The 15,856-nt window shown below is 46.1% G+C and overlaps 1 protein-coding gene and 1 long non-coding RNA gene across 2 annotated transcripts in view; one reads left to right on the forward strand and one right to left on the reverse strand.

Moving 5' to 3' along the window:
- Positions 1-15,856, reverse strand: part of LOC135370356 (uncharacterized) — a 76,736-nt gene that overhangs the window by 39,207 nt on the left and 21,673 nt on the right. The gene's annotated exons all lie outside the window — the stretch shown is intronic.
- LOC135371166 (cytochrome P450 315a1, mitochondrial-like) lies at positions 5,384-11,897 on the forward strand. The gene is made up of 8 exons (XM_064605222.1): positions 5,384-6,140; positions 8,502-8,692; positions 8,774-8,980; positions 9,077-9,237; positions 9,378-9,544; positions 9,636-9,714; positions 9,806-10,006; positions 10,090-11,897. Exons 1-8 carry the CDS (start codon positions 5,701-5,703, stop codon positions 10,210-10,212), a joined length of 1,569 nt encoding a protein of 522 aa, XP_064461292.1. The 5' UTR covers positions 5,384-5,700; the 3' UTR covers positions 10,213-11,897.

Here is a 15,856-nt window from a genome sequence, read left to right on the forward strand (position 1 = left end):
CGTGCTCAGATATCCAACCAAAATAATAGTTAATTTCATCTGCATTCCTGAGCTAAATTACGTTTCCGCAGGCGGACTACCAAGTTATGTGTCACAGGGCCTGCTTCGAAAGAGCTCATTTAACCCTTTGGCATGTACTGCCTAATAAATTTCAATAGTGTGAGTTTAGTGTCATCCTGTCTGTGTCCCCATATGTCTCAATGCGTTGATAAGAGTGATGTCTGAAGTACACCAATTATAGCACGCATTTTCGCCTTGGTTGAATAGTTGAAAAACACACGTGCACACTCTTAGAAATGAACTTCACCGCATAGCACACTAGCCAACCATAATCTCGAATGATATCGTTGTCTGTCCTGATTTGTTGAAAACAGGAGGCGTACGCCTTTTTTGTGACAATTATGATCCGCATAAGTGTCACAAAAAAAGGCGTACGCCTCCCGTTTTCAACAAATCAGGGCAGATAACGATATTATTCGAGATTATGGTTGGCTAGGAGCGTGCTATGCGATGAAGTTCATTTTTAAGAGTGCAGGGAGACATTCAACTGATTTAAATGGAAATCAAATGTATTATGCACTCTAAAAACAGAACTTCACCGCATAGCACTCTGTGCGCCAACTATTGCCAAGAATTATAGGGTTGTCGCCTCTGATTCGGGGAGAGAGGGAGGCGTACGCCTTTTTGTGACAATTATCATATATCCAAATTGCCACAAAAAGGTGTACGCCCTTCTCTCTCTCCTCGAATCAGAAGCGATAACCCTATCATTCGTGGCAATGGTTGGCTCACAGCGTGCTATGCGGTGAAGTTCTGTTTTTAGAGTGTACTGTCACGAGACAACAGCACGTTCCTGCGATCAAATACAAATACTGACACTGCTCGTATACATAAATCGGGCTTGAATCGCATTCGGCGCATGCATCGGACATAAGAAACACATTCTTTCTGCTCATGCGGAAGAACGCGGAATGGGCATGAAGATAGGCATGAAGATGGACTATAGCCGAGAAAATGATGCTATTCCCCTTGAAAATATGGTCTACACTATAGGCGCAGTTAGAGGAAGGCGACAAAAAGCGTGTCGCATCCTGTTATTGCAGCTCCTTGTTGAGGATTTGTTCAATAAGTGGATACGATACGCGTTTGTCGCGTTCATGTAAACGCAGCTTATACGATAGTCATATTATTCGTCCTTTGAGTTGCTCCTGCATATAGTCATGCTTGCAACAGTGATACGCACCGTCCAAATACAATTACGTGATTTATGTCCCGCTGTGTAGCAACCACATATCGTAACAAATGGGGTAAAAACATACCCCGACAGAGAGTATCTTATATGCATGGGTGGGTTCGAATCCCTCCAGCGGCTGTGACGTCTGAGGTTTTTCCTGGGTTTTCCGAAGACTTTCGAGGCGAATGTCAGCACAGTTCCCCCTGAAGTCAGCCCAGGACGCATACTAATCCCCCCCCCACCTGTCCCCCACGCATTCCTGCTGTCCTCTCTCCCATGTACAACATTCATAGCCACAGTTGCTTCGAGGCGCTAGCACGGAATTTTAAAAAAATTATGCATGGTTAAACCAACAGCAAACACAATTGTTGCACGACACACAGCGCCACCTCACTCATATTGCCACAGTGCACACACACACACACACCTGTTTGGTCTTCAGCCGAACCGAGATTCCGCAGCACTGTTCATTCAGCGATATCCGTGCGACACGAACCATCGCCGTCAAGCAGGTTACAGTGCGATTCCACTGCGCAAGCATTATCATTTCGTCTGCACAACGCCCCAGCGTGCAAGTGTGGCTGAACTACTAAAACGCGACAACTCAAATCTCGAACCGCCGCACTTCGTGCGTCAGAGGGACGTCACATCACCATTTGGATGAACTATCGCGTTGATCGTAGCAGATGATATCCAAGGGCATCCACCAAGCACGAAAGACATCTCGTTTGCCCATCCATACGTATTAAAGCGCTACTTACCCTATGCGTTTCGTGAGCAGAGTCACGTTGAACTGCTTCGCTCCCCCCCATCGAGTAAAGCGTCAAGCCATTCTCGAGCAGTTACGCCGTTTGAGTGACGTTCCGCGGATTAACAGATGCCTTCATGGCGTTATCTCTCGGGTAAGTCATTGCCTAATGCATCTGTTAACCAGAAAATAAAATGCGCCTTAGCCGCACGCAATCTGCCATGACGGGACCGTCCCAGGATAAGGTTATACTATGGTAAACTGTTATACTGTAAAATGGTTAACTGGTTGTACTGTGTCCGACTAGTTAATTGTTATACTTGTAAACTGGTCGACTGGTTATACTGTGTCTGACTAATTAACCGTTATACTGTAAACTGGCTATACTGTGTCCGACTAGTTAACTGTTATACTGTATTAAACTGTGTCTGACTATAGTGTCAACGGTATCCCGTCGTTCTTGCCTGTGCAACCTCAAGTAACACCTGTGTAACTGCATAAGCCATGAGGACGCTGTGAATATCGTGCACTGTGATTTCCACAACGAAGCGAAAAAGGACAGGTGAAGGTGCGGATCTCAGTTGTCGCGGCCTCTAACGCTGCTACGGCAAACGTCGTTGTCATAATCACGCTCGGTATGATGTCGTTTCTATAGCATGGCTGTTGAGTCGCTTTTATTATATGTGGTAAAGGACTTCGGAGTTGGTACTCTGAATTACGATATTTAGTAGTTGTATGAAAGACAGGCATAGTGTACCTTGCGAGACAATTTTAGGTTGTGCTTTCCTGCCTTATTCGGGACACCGAAACATGCTTCTTGTGTATGCTAGACAGAGAGCGAGATTTAAATACCTGGACGGGAAACTTTTACATATTTAATTTGTGGGAGATCCGGTATACACACGGTAGGATCGCGAGTGGCTGGCCACCTCCGGCATATTGCGCTTCATATAGTTATACGACGAAGTATACAGTATAGTATATAAAGCGTATAATATAATAATAAAAACAACGTAGGAATGAAGTAGATTTACGCGTAAGGTGATCAATACGAGGATTCGCCGAATCACCCATGACTGACTCGTGGTTCACCTCCCCTTGTTTTTTTCTTCTATCCATCACCATCACGCATTCTCGCACTAGAGTTTATTTAGAGCTCATTTAGTGACTCGATCTCGCACACATGCATCTCCATTATTTTTGAAGCACTGAAACGCTGTCTGTTTGACTTTTTTTTTTTCGTCTAGGCATAAAATTGTCATCTACGTGCAAGGTCTTCGGTTCAAATGCCTTCGCCAGATTCGGCAGGAAAAAATTGGGTGCTATTTTTAAATCTGTAATTCGTGGATATAAATCGGGTCCAACCCGAATTGGTTCGAAACTTATTCGGGGAGGGGAGGGGAGGATAATCGGTGTAGGAGTCGGGTGTAACCCGAAGATGTCAGACTCTGTCTATAAGGGTATCGAAGGTAAGCTATTCTTATCAATTTCAAGTATACGCTATCAAGTATAAGGACGTAAACACATAATCTTAGCGGGGATTCGCGGGATTATATTAATGACTTACTCGTTAAATTCTGACATCGCTCGTTGGTTGGTTAGTTTATAAAGAAAGAAAAACACGAAGAGGACGGACCCGAGTCATCATTGGTCCGGCTGCTTGTCTTGACATCACTTGTCTTTGATAGGGCGTGGAGAAGCTTGCTCCATATATCACCTAGATTAGGCAAGACTTAATCTCGTTTTATGCTTGGCAACCGTAGCAAGAATTGGGTTTCTTAAACGCTATGCGGTATACTGCAGCGTGAGAAGATTCAAAGAAGCGCCCGTCGTATCTCGGGCTGACGAAAGTGTCACCGGCAGATCCTATCGGGAGGCAGACCCTGTGTGTATACGGCTGTTTAGAGTGTGCGCAAGAAAGATACACCGCACTTGTACCCGAGAGGCGATTCGTATGCCGATGCAACGAAGCTGAAATACAAAAAAACGAAACAAAAGAAAAGCAAATTCATTGATTCAAAAAGCTACAATCTCTTCAACATACAGGGTGTTTGCTCTGACGTGTCCAGAAATTATATTTAAAGTGATCGATAAAAGAAAAGCGAGTGGTACTTTTCTGCTTGTTGAGTAAGAAGCAGGTACTGCTTCGCTAGTAGCACCTGTTTCTTAGTCAAGTAGCTGAAAAGTAGCGCTCGTTTTTCTCTTATCGCTCGCTTTAAATAAAATTTCTGGACATCGTTAGAGCAAACACCCTGTATAACTATAGGGTTTGAATTTTTTTCGGGACAAATGCCTTTCCGAGATTCGGAGGTACGGGAATCGGGTGTGGTTTTTAAATGTTTTTAAATGGTTGGGGAGCTATAGTGCTACATTCGGGTGTTATCGAACTATAGTTTTCTTCTTTTCATTTTTTCTTTTTTTTTTCTGTCCAGCAAGCGTCCCGCAGTTAATTTTTTTTTTATATTGGTCAGACATGCATACCTCGCGATTTATAGTGACAAGCACCACATCTTGTAAGATCAAATGAGCTTCGAATGTTTACTGTTGCACTCAAATAATGTTTTCACCTGACGTGCGTACGGATTGGAATTCGGGGAGAAATCGCGTTTAACCCGACCTGGTCCTAAGCTTATTTGGGAGGGAATAATCGGGAGGAATCGGGTTTAACCCGAAAAAGTCAGGCCCTACATATAACCTATAACTCCTTAACTGCTGATAACCACTTACGTCATAACACGTGGTCATAATAATCACGCTTTTTTTTTCTCGAACTTTTAAAGTGTGCATTGTACAAGTGCAGTTAGAACTTTGGAAGAGCGTTTGCTATGTGTAGCAAACTGCTTCGTCCAGGAACATGTAAAATAAAATAATGAAATTCCAGAAGGGTTGTTGTGCCTCACGCTATACCAAATACCACATTTCTATCTTTTGTAGCATGTCAGTGAAGTTCTTTAGAGTACAAAAATGTAAAAATGAATACCGAAATTCAAAATGCTTCACCTCAGTTGTGGTATGAGCGCGCTATTATCTATTTATTCAGCAGTGCCTGTAACGAACGTATCGTGAAACAGACGTATTTTAAACTACACAGTGCGTACAGTGGCAAAAAGAAAAAAGCTGGCTGATGCACTTTGAAACGACGTCTTTGTGCGGGTGTTCTTTCATTTTGAACCAATAAAGTATTGAAATCGCTTGCAGGTGGTTATCTTGTGTGAAGCTATAAGTTTTAGACATAATTATGAAACTTCATTGCGTAAACTAGAAAAAAAAAAAAATGAAATATAACGAAATGTTCCGATGCCGTTGAAATTTTCACGAAAAAACAAACAAAAGTGCGCGTTTAAACAAAAACGTACAAACGAATAAATAAACTAACCTAACAGATATGAAACGAAAATGACTGGAAAGGGAGCGTTTCTCGCTCATCTCCAACACATGCGTAGGGCGGCGGCGAGAGTTTGGAGGTCCAGACGTGACGGAGAAAGTGTACCTTTGCCCATCCTGGGGGTTTCTACAAAAGGTCTGAACCCCAGAACCCCCTCTCCCATCGTCCAACGGGGCGAGGGAAGGTGTCCCCCCTCAACGCACGTGCCGGGCGAGAGCGAGACAGAGCGTCTCCCTCTCCCAGTCCATAAAAACGGCGACCCGCGTGGCGTACAGCGGCATTCGAAGAAAGCCTCCGTCGCCGGTTGCCCAACGCGCAGGGCGACCCATCGCCATGTCCTCCACCAGGCAGGTCGCGATGTGTCTTGCGCGTGGTCTCGTAGACTGCGGCTCGCGCCGACTGCAGTCCACCGCCAGCGTGTGCCCGTTCCACGCGCATCTGGCCGCGCAGAAGACTCGCGCGCCGAAGAGCTCGTCGTCGAAACCCTTCGACAGTTTACCAACACCAAAGGGACTGCCCCTGGTCGGCACGGCGTTGGACGTAGCATTCAGCGGCGGTGCAGCCAAGATACACGAGTACTGTGACCGAAGACATCGTGAGCTGGGTCCCCTTTACCGTGAGAAACTCGGGTCTGTGGAAGCTGTGTTCGTGGCCGACAGTGCGCTCATTCAACAAGTGTACACTAATGAAGGCAAATATCCGATGCACATGGTGCCTGAAGCCTGGCTCATCTACAACGAGGTCAAAGGGATTCAACGGGGTCTCTTCTTTATGTGAGTACTCATTTGGTGCCCGTTCAACGGTGGGTGGTCCGTGGCCTGTGGTCCATATGTTCCAAGCATGCATCAAGTTGTATCGATTAGGAATTCCCTCCTGGGACCTTGACTGCTTCCTCCTTGACACTGAGCACCCCGCGGTCAATGATGTGCAGCGTCCGTACATCTGGTGCCCCCCGTCCTCCGCCCTCAAATTCAGCCTTATATGGCTATGGTTACGGATCTAGTGTAATTTATTCGCGAGAGGTACCTCTCAAAACAAGCTTTTTTTTTACGACTAACAGAAAATGCAATAGTCTTTATACTCTCGGCAGGCGTGACGTGACAGTATTACGCGTAAATGTTAGTTAGCTACTTACTCACGTTACGTGCAGTGTTAAATGCGACTATCAGTGCTTGATTCTACTTTGTTACTTCACATGGTATTTGTATGGAATGAGTTTGGATGCCATGGACTGGTTTTTCGCCGCAAAAACTCCACCATCAAATGTACCGGGTTCCCCGTGATGATAAGATACTTCCGACCTATATTCTTCGACCCGTGTGAGGGGGGAAAAAGTGGTCTTGGTTCCTTTCATTGATGACTGTTGCATTCCTGAGTGACTAAGACACCGTGTCACCTGTGATGAGGCAACAACGAGAGAGAGAGGGAGAGAAAAAAAAAAACATTGGTTTGCTCCGTTATCCTAATCTTTTAACCCAAAAGAGCGTGTCCTTCCGTAGCTGGGACATATTTTCTAGAGTCGTCTAGCTATTCCGCAATCCACTTTTCCTGCTTCTATCACGGTCGCCGAAGATCCCGCGACGAGATCTGGAATGACAGCCAAACTGTTGGCACGGGACATCAGCGCGGCGCAACCCATTTCCCCCGTCCATTGAATGTTATTTAGCGCGTGTGACATTTCTGCGCCGATGTTGACGTGTCCGTAACTCAATTCCTCCGCACAACAGGAAGAGAGGTGTGCTTTACCGAGACGCTTTTCCCACGACCCGCTCGCGGCTTACACCCGTGTCATTACACGATCCCCCGGAAGAGCCAAGTGTACTGCCACTTCTACAGATCTCTTATTGTACCGATTTTGCGCGTAAAAACTCTGTCTCGCGCATCCGTTTTCCCCTCGGTACGGTTAAATCGCTGCCCTTGTGATCTAGACAGCTTTTCTTCCACCTTTATCACCGCTGTCAATGCGACATGACCCGGTCGTAAGACATTACGATTTCAAGAGACGTGGTTCGGCCTCTTTCATCTGGCCTCATGGTAGCCGGTCTCCTCCCTGATGTGCAATAGAGGATGAGGCGCACCGTTAAGTAGCCCTACGAATCAGCGGGTGGGGATGCCGAAATTGAGCTTCAGTCAGAATGTGGAGAAAGTAGTTTCAAGGTCGAGGGTATTTCCGAACAGGTGGAGCGAACCAGTCGGGGTGCCCTGTTCGGGGGGAGCCAACGAGGCAGCTCCCACCCATGCTGCGGACTCCTTTTTCCTTCTTCTTCTTTTTGCACTGCTCTCGCAGTCGCCGCCACAGTGTAACTCAAGACGAGGACCGACAGGGAACCCTCTGGTTGGAACATACCATTACGGCGATCACTTTTTACGGTTTTAAAGCGGCGCATTGTTTCGTGAAGTCTAAATCGATTCGTGGAAGGAACGGGTGGAGCCTATTCCCCAAAAAGGCGGACATGTTCGACCTTGTAGTGTTCGAGGAACCACCGAAACGGAGCATGTCGTAGCAGATATGCGCTGTTACCAAACTTAGAAAAAATTGCAAAACGAGAGCAACCTCCCTAAAAAAATACGAGTTAAGTTAACAGTCCATGCTTCGTTGAAGTTGTAAAAGAAAAAATCATTTTGCACGAAAGACGTCACCTACATGTTGTTTTTTTTTTTTCTCTCTCTCTCTCTCTCTCTATTTCTTTTCCTTATAAGGAAAGTGTTAGACCACCAGATTACCGTATCTTCCGCTGTGCTATGCACACCCCCATTGATGCACCCTTCAAAATATTAAATTCAGTTCCCCTCCGTGACATAATTGGCTGCGCTGTCATGAAGGAGACCGACATGTCCAGTATTTCATGAAATTGAAAGGGTAGCACCAAAGAGAAAGCTGCAACCCTTCATGCGCTTAGGAACGGCTCGTCGTCAAGAGAAGAATTACGTTCGATGTATAAGGCGCAATAGTGGACAACGTGTACTGCGTTATGCTCCGGATAAAGCTATATTCGTAGTGCGGCTTATCTCTTATCCGACCCGCGACACACACGAACTCAAATGGATGGACGTAACAAAACGGGCGAAACCTAGAATCGTGTCCAATTCGCCCGCCTTCTAGATAATAATAGACATTTCTTTATTCCCTACAGGGATGGACCTGAATGGATTAAAAAGCGGAGAAGCCTCAACAACGTTTTTCTAAGGCCCAAGACGGTGACCGACCACGTGAACGTCTTCAATGACGTCATTTCTGATCTCCTGGACCGATGGCAGGAGAGGAGCAGCAATGACGGCGTGCTTCGGAACTTGGAGCGGGAGCTCTACAATTGGTCTATTGAGTGTAAGTGTCAGTTTACAGAAAACGTTATAAGATGGTGCAATGAAGCATTTTTTTGAGGTTCTCTAAACGTTGCCATTACAGCTTTAGGCACCATGATCTTTGGCCGGCGGCTCGGTTGTGTCGCCAAGACATCCAGTATGGAGAGTATCCACGAGTTTGTCCACTGCGTTCAGCAGATCTTCAGCGAATCCGCGAAGATGTCAATGATGTCTCCGCGGCTCGCTTACAAGCTTAATCTGCCGGTCTGGAGGAGGTTCGTCAAGGCTGCAGGAAGGGCGCTTGAGCTTGGTACGTTTTTTTCTTCTTCTTCTTTTTACTCGAGTAATTTTAGACTTTGTATAATATATTCCTCGTGCTTATACATTATCGTGTTTCTAATTCCAGCCAGGGAATACGTTGAGGACAACGTTAAAAGCATCACAAATCAAACGGCGACAACTGCCTGTCAGGAAGGTATAATCGGTGAGCTCCTGCTCAAAGACAACATCTCAGAGGAGGAGCTCGTACGGATAGTCACAGATCTTTTCCTGGCAGCTGCAGACACGGTACGTGTATATGTTTCCATATACCCCTTGAAACCAGTGGCTTATGTTCAATGGCCATTGCCTTCAATAATCATTGTTGCTTATACTCTATCTCGTACGCGATTCTGAAGCACATATTGTTTTATTTATTTTTCTCATAGACGTCGCACGCAACGCAATGGGCCTTTTATCTGCTGTCGAGGAACCCAAAGTGTCAAGCAACGCTACTTGACGAAGTACGGAGAGTAGTTTCACCAGGGCAGCCTGTTACAGAAGAATCCCTTGCAAGACTACCATACGTCAAGGCTGTCATCAAGGAAGCCCTCAGGTGAGAAACAAAGGCCCATGAAAACCGTACATGCATTGTGCTTCCATATTAAAAAAAGAAGAAAAAACTTATTCCTTGTTGAACCTTACAGACTATATCCTGTAGCGCCGTTCCTCACGAGAATTCTTGCCGATGACATCTCTCTTGACGGCTACAACATACCTGCAGGCGTAAGTAGTGAGACATTCGCTATTGTGGAAAAAAGAATTCGCGACCAAAAGATATAACGTCGCTAACGTAGGCTCTTGCTTCTCGCTTTAGAAGCTAATTCTTATGTCGCTGTACACAACTGGACGGGATGAGCGACACTTCACCGATCCCCATGCATTTCGACCGGAAAGGTGGCTGCGTGACCAACAGGAGCACGTCAACTCTTGGGCCTGCTTGCCGTTTGGTCTGGGTGTCCGGTCTTGCATCGGAAGAAGAGTAGCGGAAGTTCAAATGCAGTCCCTAATTGCGAGGGTAGGTGGTCGATCTCTTGCTCAGTGCAGTGTCTTTGGACATCCTTTAAGACTGACGACGACGACGACGTCTTTTCATTACAGACGGTTCAAAAGTTCGACATTGCTCCCGTGATAGACGAGGAAGTCCCAATCCGCATGCGACTGATCACCACGCCCGAGAACCCCATATCCCTCCGCCTAACACCGCGAGAGGGTGCAGCGTGACGCTGAGACGAAGGACGACCGAATGGACTCGTTGCAAAAACATGGTCGCTCCGGCGCACCGTCCAGGAACAACATATTCCCCAGACGTTCGCTCGTTGCCAGGACACAAGTGTCGTCCCGTTGAAGAGGCAACGTTAAGGTGGAGACATCTGCAATTCAACGATGCAACATGGCCATCGATGCGCGCATCCGTCGGGCGGGACCCACAGACCCTCTGGGACGTCGTCGCCTCGCCCTCCAGAGCACAAGATTACCATCTACTCTTGTCGTAAAGAACCCGGTCATACTGCGGTGATAAGACTTTGTCAGTATTTAAGTGAAACTTACCGTGCAAACTTATGCTTACGTATTTGTACAGTATATTATTATTTTGAACCGTTTTATTTTCCAATGGGACTGCAGCACAACACGTGACAAGTGCACTGCTTGTACATCGTCGGGCAACTCCCGCCACGTGATCAAGCAACCACATTTTCATGGGTCGAGGTTTCGATATTTGTTGTCCACATGTGGGGGTATAAACTACTGTGTATTTTAGCCCTTGCCGAAACGAGGCATCGCCCCGTATCTGGTTTCTCGTAACTAACCCTGCGCTCCGAGACAAAACCCAAGAAAAGCTCGTCCAAAGAGCTCTATAGAAATTTTTGACAAGACCGTGCTGCTAATAAGCGAATAACTTAACTGACATTCCCTTCCTCTCACCCAGTCTCAAACCCCCCAAGCAGCGTGTCGCCGCCTGCTGGTCACGGCCTCCGCTAGAACAGCCGAGAGAGAGAGAGAGATCAGTTCTGGGCTTTTGTTGAAGAGCGCGGTGGAGAAGCCAGGTACCGGTGCCTGTGAGCGGGTACCACTAGTCGTCTAAGTAGTTAATAGCCTTTCATGGATATCATTACAATGCTCGTTTCTTCGCCTTCGTATGATCTCAAACGACGGTCGTCCTATTTTCTCACTCACCCGCACCGCAAAGGCTGCGCCGCTAGTGCGAACAGGTGCGAGCCGCAGTAATTTATTTTGCTCTCTGTTCCGTGTGCGCGTTTTAGGGTATTGTACCTTTTAGCGAGGGCTACAATGTTACGCCGCGTAATAATTCACAATTCGGACCAGCAACAAATGGTGTTTTTAGGCTGTTTTTTATCGCGTATTTATTTTAAAAGTAGTTCTTGGAGCTGGGTCTCACTGTGCGACTCCGAGGCTATAGGTAGTTCGACCGCCCTCTTTTTTTTTACAAGTATTATACACGCGTCTTAATATTGTTTTGATGCTTATATTTATCTGCAACATTCAACAGCTTGCGGGACTCGTTCACTGAGACAGTCTGTTAGCCCACCGATCACAAGATAATCACCATCATCGCCGAACCGGAACCCGGTTTCGGTGGATCCTTGTTCCATCCTCATCGAGAGCACGGTTGCTATGTGTCCGATCGCTCATCTGTGCTGTGCAATGTTATGCGTCTCTTCAGTTCCGTGTGAATGGACTACACTGTGATTTGTACATAACATAGCGTCAACTTCTAATGCAAGCGCGACTCTAATAGGATAATTTTATACTAGCATTTTCTAATGACTTTTATAATTATATAAAATGTCCGTGCTCATCACGCTGGTATGTGTCGAGTCACCCCACTGTAACGACCTTGAGCAATAGCCATAGGAGTTTAATAAAGAAACCGTTGCTTGAGTGGCCGTCGCTGTTTTTGTGTGCTTTTTCTGTGTTTTACGGTTCTCTTGAGATGTGTGCACTGGGCGAGGTGGGCGCGTTTCCTAGGTGTGATCGAATGCGTGCATTAATGTCGTGCGTGACATCACGGTTCGTTTAATCCTGGCTAATATTTGTCGATGGTATTACAAGTCTGTAAGGTCTGTGTGGTATTATAAGTCTATTTTCTGCCGAAGGTTAGTGAACCGGAGAAGCCAGCTTTCCCCGTGGACGGTTCCATTCTAATTTATCTTCGACTAACTCCCCAAATAACGTCGGCAATCAAACGTTGGAGTATTACGAAAATGTCGACCCGTAGCTTGCCCTGATACACTTCCCTAGCAAGGAACGACAACAAACACGTGATGAATATGGGGGGGGGGGGGGGGGGGTTAGGTTAGCCAAGCACAGAGCCGGCTTGCTATTCCAAAGAGAAAAGGAAGAAGAAAAAAAGGGGAAAGGAAGAAAGATGACGACGGTAGTTTCGGGAACGCTTGATCCTGAATACCGTGCATTGCGGTGAAATACACACTTTGAGCGTCTTTCGTCGCTAGAACAGGTATGATAAGCGCCACAGGGAGGCATATTTTTGATGATGATGATGATGTTGTTGTTGATGAGAGAATGATTGCCTCCACTTACTGTGAGGCTCCACTATATCAGAACAACCAAGTAAGAGCACGTGACGAGCCAAGTCTCTAAACTACCATGTCCCCTTGACATTAGGAAAAGTGTTCTCTTCCCCACAAGAGTCGGCACAGTTCCCCCTGAGGTCGGCCCACGACGCATACTAACCCCCCCCGTCCCTTCCTGCTGTCCTCTCTCCATCTGTGCACCCCTGTACGCGGAATTAAACTACTAAACACTAACACGGAATTAAAAAAAAAAACAATCATCTCCACAAGAATGCAAGAAATGAGAGTGTGGACCAAACTTAGAATGTAGACCGGAGCATATTTGAACGTTAAGTGGGGAACAAAATAATCAGTTCAACGAGTGTTGATGTGTCTGATGCATGCACAAGTGAACGAAAGAAGAAAGCGGTCGGCTCACTCGGCCGAGCGGGCTTGGCGGGCGGCCTTCACCTTGTGAATGACACGGATGCATGAGCAAGAAGAAGGTAATCGCAGTTCCGGGGCAATGCCAGCCGGCGAACGCGTACCAGCCCAGAACGGATTAGGCTGAGCCCGAAGAGGAGGAACGGTCACGCTTTCGCTGCGCAGAGATGAACGATTTATGCAAACCTTTTGTATACTGCACGCCAAGTGGGCAGTGTTTACGTGCCTCCTCACGGAGAGGTGTGGCATGTAAATTCGTGCAGAGATAAAAATCACTGGGTCAGGAGCTTCGTGCATGGTGAACCCCCGTTGACAACACTGTAATTAGAGTAACTGTAATAATAAGAATGCGCCAAGCACATGCGCGCAGTACCAGTTTACAGAGCTGCGTGATTGAGAAGGCCCTGCCGGCATTGAAGACAGAAGGCATTGAATCTACGTTCATTTGAACTCTTGTTTCGTTTACGGGACACATTCATTTGGTGGACCCTGCTTGTTCTTTCGTTTGTTTTCTTTCTTTTATGACTCTCGGTCATCTTGAGGTTGTTTTTTCTACTTTCTTTTCTACTCACGAGTTCTGGAGTATAGCGTGACCCGAATTTGTCGGGTCCCACATCTCCATATTTTTTATTTATCAATCAGTTAATCAATCAATCGAGACATTGTCGAGCAAGCTGTCCCGCTCAAGGCAGCTTGTGTCTACACAAAATACACAGTAAGGACATCTCAAATAACGGCAATAAGCAATTGTAATCAACTTAAAAACGGCATCTCAGGATACGATTTTGTTCTAAAGTCCGTGTTAGCGCCGCGAAGCAACTATGGCTATGAGCGGAGTACAGACGTGGACAGATGGAGAGAGAACAAGCAGGAAGGAGTGGGCGTACAGAGGGGGTTGGTACGCGTCCTAGGCAGACTTGAGGGGGAACTGTGCGGACATTCGTCTAGAAAGTCTACCGGAAAACCCAGGGAAACCCTCAGACTACACAGCCGGTGCTGGGAGTCGAACCCGGGTCACCTGCCAATCACGGCGTGTAAAGCGATCATCCTAACCACTATGCCACGGGAGCTGATACCCTGATTACATTGAACCATGGAAACAATTACTGTGAGACATAAATGATACAAACATTATGTTGCCTTCTTGGCTGTTTAGATATAGTGGGAGAAAAAAGTACCAAAATGACTGTACACGTAGACTGTTCTCTGTTCCACAAGACTGTAGTGGTGCCGAATATTACGTGACAGTTTCAAGTCCAGCTCTGTAGAGAACAACATGCATGGGTAGATGACTGTGTAAATGCAATGCATTCCCAGCACCATGACTTTTCAAGTGTCGGACAAAAGCAAAACGATTACTCCATAACGTATTCCTTATCCTTATCTCTCTCACGCTCCGATTTTCCTTCTCTTGGAGAAGTTGTAGCCAGAGACCCGTGCACCTTGGGTGGGTGATACGGGGGCCGGTTCAGACGCCCCACATTTCCAACAAACACGGGAAAACACATGCCAAAACACAAGTCTACAAACCGGTAAAAGAACAATGAATAACCTCCGGTTAATCTGTAGCCATCAGAGGGTGTGAGACATGAGTCAGGCATCCTTCTAGGAGGACGCGAGTCTGGGAGTACATCTACAAGGGCTTCGTTCCAGAGAAAGTGAACACTAGATAGCGTTACAGATGCGCAATATATATTATATAGTTTAAAATGCATTTAGTGTGGCAAGTATTTGGTGTGGTAGTATATGCGCATGACTGTATCTTTCTTTCGCAATATCTAAAGTACTTATACCTTGGAGCAGTCCCAGTACACCAGCAAAACAGTTCGCGTTTACTGAGGGACAGAAATTAGTGACACGCTATGCTTATCATCAGTTCTCACTTATCACGAACCAATGCCTCTCTAGCGGGATGTGTAAGAGAATTATTTGTTTTAAATTCGAGAAAAATTGGTTGTTAAATCAAGGTTGTTAGGATTTTTGCCTTTAAGACACTTTGTTGGGCTTGTTGGTATAGCGGATCATAGTTCTAAAAAGTGCCACCTAGCAGAAAAAGCATTTCTGCCACTCATGGACTTGACAAAAGTGTACTTTGCCTGGAGTATGGTCCAAAAGTGCAGTGTTTTGTGCTAATAATACTTGCAATGTTTCCACGGTTCAGGCAAAAAACAAACAGAAAAATAAAAGGAGAAAAAAAACAGCTTCACAACAAATCATCTGAAGAGCTGCAAGAATGCAGGCAAGCTTCTCGAAAACACAGTACTAGAGCTGCCAGTTGTAAAAGAAAAGTAAAAAAATAATTTACACTCATCTTAATTACATGATATTATGAATGGTGTACTATTCACCGTAAACATTAAATAACACTCGTCAGCGAGCGTAGAAAAATATGAGTCTGCATCTCATAGCGTCTTCAACTCCCCCCCCCCCCCCTCGTATCGCCCCCTTCACCATATCCCTAACAAAAAAACATTAAAGGGGTGGGCGCGCGTGTTCGACAAAAAGAGCTCCTCCCCCGCAGGCCGCCCGTAATTGGATCTATGGCGGTTCCTTGAACTTGCTCCCATTGAAAAAAATCGACCTTGAAATAAGAGCCCCGGCACACGATAACCCGACGTTTGATAGTCCAGCTCTTCGTTACGGCATATCCATTCTGAATGACATCCCCGAAGGAAGAAGGTTGATGTCATGATGACATTGCGTGATGGCCATGCCATCATTTCTACATTTCGAGATTTTATAACGTGGGTGTCTCCACCCGACAAATGTTCAGGTGCACGGGATATGTGGAATGTAATACGCACCTTCGCCTGCGCAGACGTGAGGCGGATGACTTCGTAAAAAAAAAAAAAAAAAAGAAAAGGCAAACGAAGGCAAAATGTCTTCAC

Source organism: Ornithodoros turicata, chromosome 10 (assembly GCF_037126465.1).
Source record: "Ornithodoros turicata isolate Travis chromosome 10, ASM3712646v1, whole genome shotgun sequence".
NCBI classification, from domain to species: Eukaryota; Metazoa; Arthropoda; class Arachnida; order Ixodida; family Argasidae; genus Ornithodoros; species Ornithodoros turicata.